Source organism: Epinephelus moara, chromosome 13, assembly GCF_006386435.1.
Source record: "Epinephelus moara isolate mb chromosome 13, YSFRI_EMoa_1.0, whole genome shotgun sequence".
Lineage (NCBI taxonomy): Eukaryota > Metazoa > Chordata > Actinopteri > Perciformes > Serranidae > Epinephelus > Epinephelus moara.
This window is the reverse complement of record NC_065518.1, coordinates 28,334,778-28,337,184: the sequence shown is the minus strand read 5'-3', so window position 1 is coordinate 28,337,184 and position 2,407 is coordinate 28,334,778. Positions and strand designations below refer to the sequence as shown.

Genomic DNA, 2,407 nt, shown 5'->3' with positions numbered 1-2,407 from the left:
GATCGGTAGCCAACACCGGCTCAGAGGAATCAGAGCATGACGTGGGAACAGTAAAGCTGGAGAGCGTGGACGAATGCGCGCACACACACACTCACACTGTCAGGTGATGCAGCTCCAATAAGACCAGTACACACACCTGAGACACACACTCCTCAGATCAGGTCATTTTGTTCATATTAGGTCATGAAGCTTGTTCACTGAAGTGGATACACAGAATAGGAAAGCAGATCAATACACACACACGCACTGATATATGTCAGAATCTGTATGTGTAAGCAGTGCTCACTCTTTGATTCCAAGGCATGTGCTCATTCACTAACCCCTGAGGTCATCTGGAAAAGCTGCAGAGCCCAGCAGGTGTTCTCTTACCTGCCACAGGTGGAAGCATGCGCGCATGAGCAGACTCCTATCTCAAAAGTACAAAAGGATATGGGTTGCAGACCATCTTGAGACACCAGCTCCGAGGCCTGGTGGTTTGTTTCAGGTAGAAGAAGACCACGGGGGCCAGGGTGGGGTAGGGCAGGCTCCCATCGTCGCTCGCCGACCCTTCATCCCCGGCTGTAGAGATCCTGTCGGGCGCTGGGGACGCCGGGGACGCCGGCTCCACCGCCGCCGCCTCGCTGCGCTCCCCGCCTCCCGTCCCGACCCCGGACAGGTCGTTGAGCCGGATGAAAGTCCTCGGCAGAGAGGAGCGACCCTCCGAGCCCCTGGCGTCGGGGATCCCGGAGAGATTTCCCCCATCCTCGGCCATCATTCACCTCCTGCGAGCAAATATGATAAGATAAATCTCGCTGACAACCATGGAAATGCGTGAGCAGCCAGAGCAGAGCGCATCATTAAGATTCAAGAAAACCTGAATCTGCTGATTTTTATTTTGAAATAAATACCAACTTTGCATATAGTGAAAAATGCACTGCTGCACATATACTCACAATTAAATCTAAATATTGTAGGAAAAGACAACAGTAGAGTGGTGGGGGGGATTATTTGGGTAAATATGCGCACACCTCATCGAAAAATGACTGCATTAAATTGGTTTTAAAGAATTAACATCATAATAAACTGTTTTAATGGATACAGATCGACAAAGTATGTATTTGTTGCCATGAGCTGGTGGTTAGAATGGAGCTCCTGGTGAGCCTCCGAAAATTCAAGAAGGGCTCGCATTCCTTTTCATCAAAAACAATGCCAAAATCTCTCCCTCATCAGCAACAATAGCCTGCGACAGTTCCAAAAAACTTCAGCTTCATTAATAAGGTATCAACAATACATTCATTCTGAAGTGATGTGCAGCAGTTCATTTTCTACATGAGTGCTGGAGCATCTTTCCGCTCGATTTATTTATTACCTGTAATGGACTCAGTAGATGTGCCCAAAGCGCGCTCAGTCATCGCATGATCAGTTTTTGTCGTGGCTATAAAGTCCACACCAGCCTGAAGAAAAAACCTGGTAGGAGAGACGCGGAGGGAAGAGATAAAGAAGAGAGGAGCAGGGGGGAGAAGGGAGAGAAGGAGAGGGTCTTGTGGGTTTGGTGCGTCTGGTGGACCGTATAGTTTCCAAGTGGTGCGCTGCTGCTGCGCGGGTCCGTCTCAACAGACACGGTGCGCCCAGGCCCCGGTCTCCAGTGTCCAAGCGTCTCCAGGGGCCTCAGTAACACTTCATAACCGTCCCCCGTTAGATTAGAGATAACAAAAATAACCGCGAGATGTGTGCCTACTTTTGCAGCCTCAGGTTAAATATAAAAGGCAGCGCACAAACTTCTTTATGATTCCCTCCTCCTCCTCCGCAGAGCTGATGGACAAACCCAAAAATTGAGAAATAATGAAAATTAGAAATCTATTCGAATCCCCGCGTTTTCCTCCGCTGCTTCTCCCCCTTCAATTTGAAAAATCCAGTACTTTTCGTTGCATCCACAGGCGGTTTTCAGCGCATATCCCGCATCAGTGTTTTTAAAGATCCATGGAGATGCTGCTGCACATCCTGCCGCTCAACACAAAACACGCGTCAAAGAGACAAACCTTTGATATTTTCTAAATACCACAAACACTGCCCCTCTCCATTGTTGCGCACATGAACGACCGGGCGCTCCTGCTCTCACTCTTGTCTCCTCCAGACTGTATTCGGTCGGTTCCGTCCATCAGCACAGCTCACACAGCTGGATGGGGGATCCTAACTTCTCACTCCCCGCCCAACGGGAGCGCACACTCTGCGCCAATCACAGCGCGGCCTGAGTTGGCGCTTCCTCCTGATTGGCTGAGCTGGATGTCGATCCAAACTGTGCAGCGGGGCGGAGGGGGGGAAACAGCTGGAATCTTATTGTCAACTGTCAGCCAATGAGAAGCGAGGGAGCGGTGGCATTTAGCAGTATTGCTGTGTGATTGGTGCAGAGCTTTATTATGGGGAATAT

The 2,407-nt window shown here is 49.9% G+C and overlaps 1 protein-coding gene across 1 annotated transcript; it reads right to left on the bottom strand.

Annotated features, from left to right (window-relative positions):
- Positions 1-406: 406 nt before the first annotated feature.
- On the bottom strand, positions 407-2,078 carry LOC126400264 (voltage-dependent T-type calcium channel subunit alpha-1G-like). The gene is made up of 2 exons (XM_050060824.1): positions 1,349-2,078; positions 407-761 (listed from the first exon to the last, which is right to left on the bottom strand). Exon 2 carries the CDS (start codon positions 752-754, stop codon positions 407-409), a length of 348 nt encoding a protein of 115 aa, XP_049916781.1. The 5' UTR covers positions 755-761; positions 1,349-2,078.
- Between the last annotated feature and the right edge of the window lie 329 nt (positions 2,079-2,407).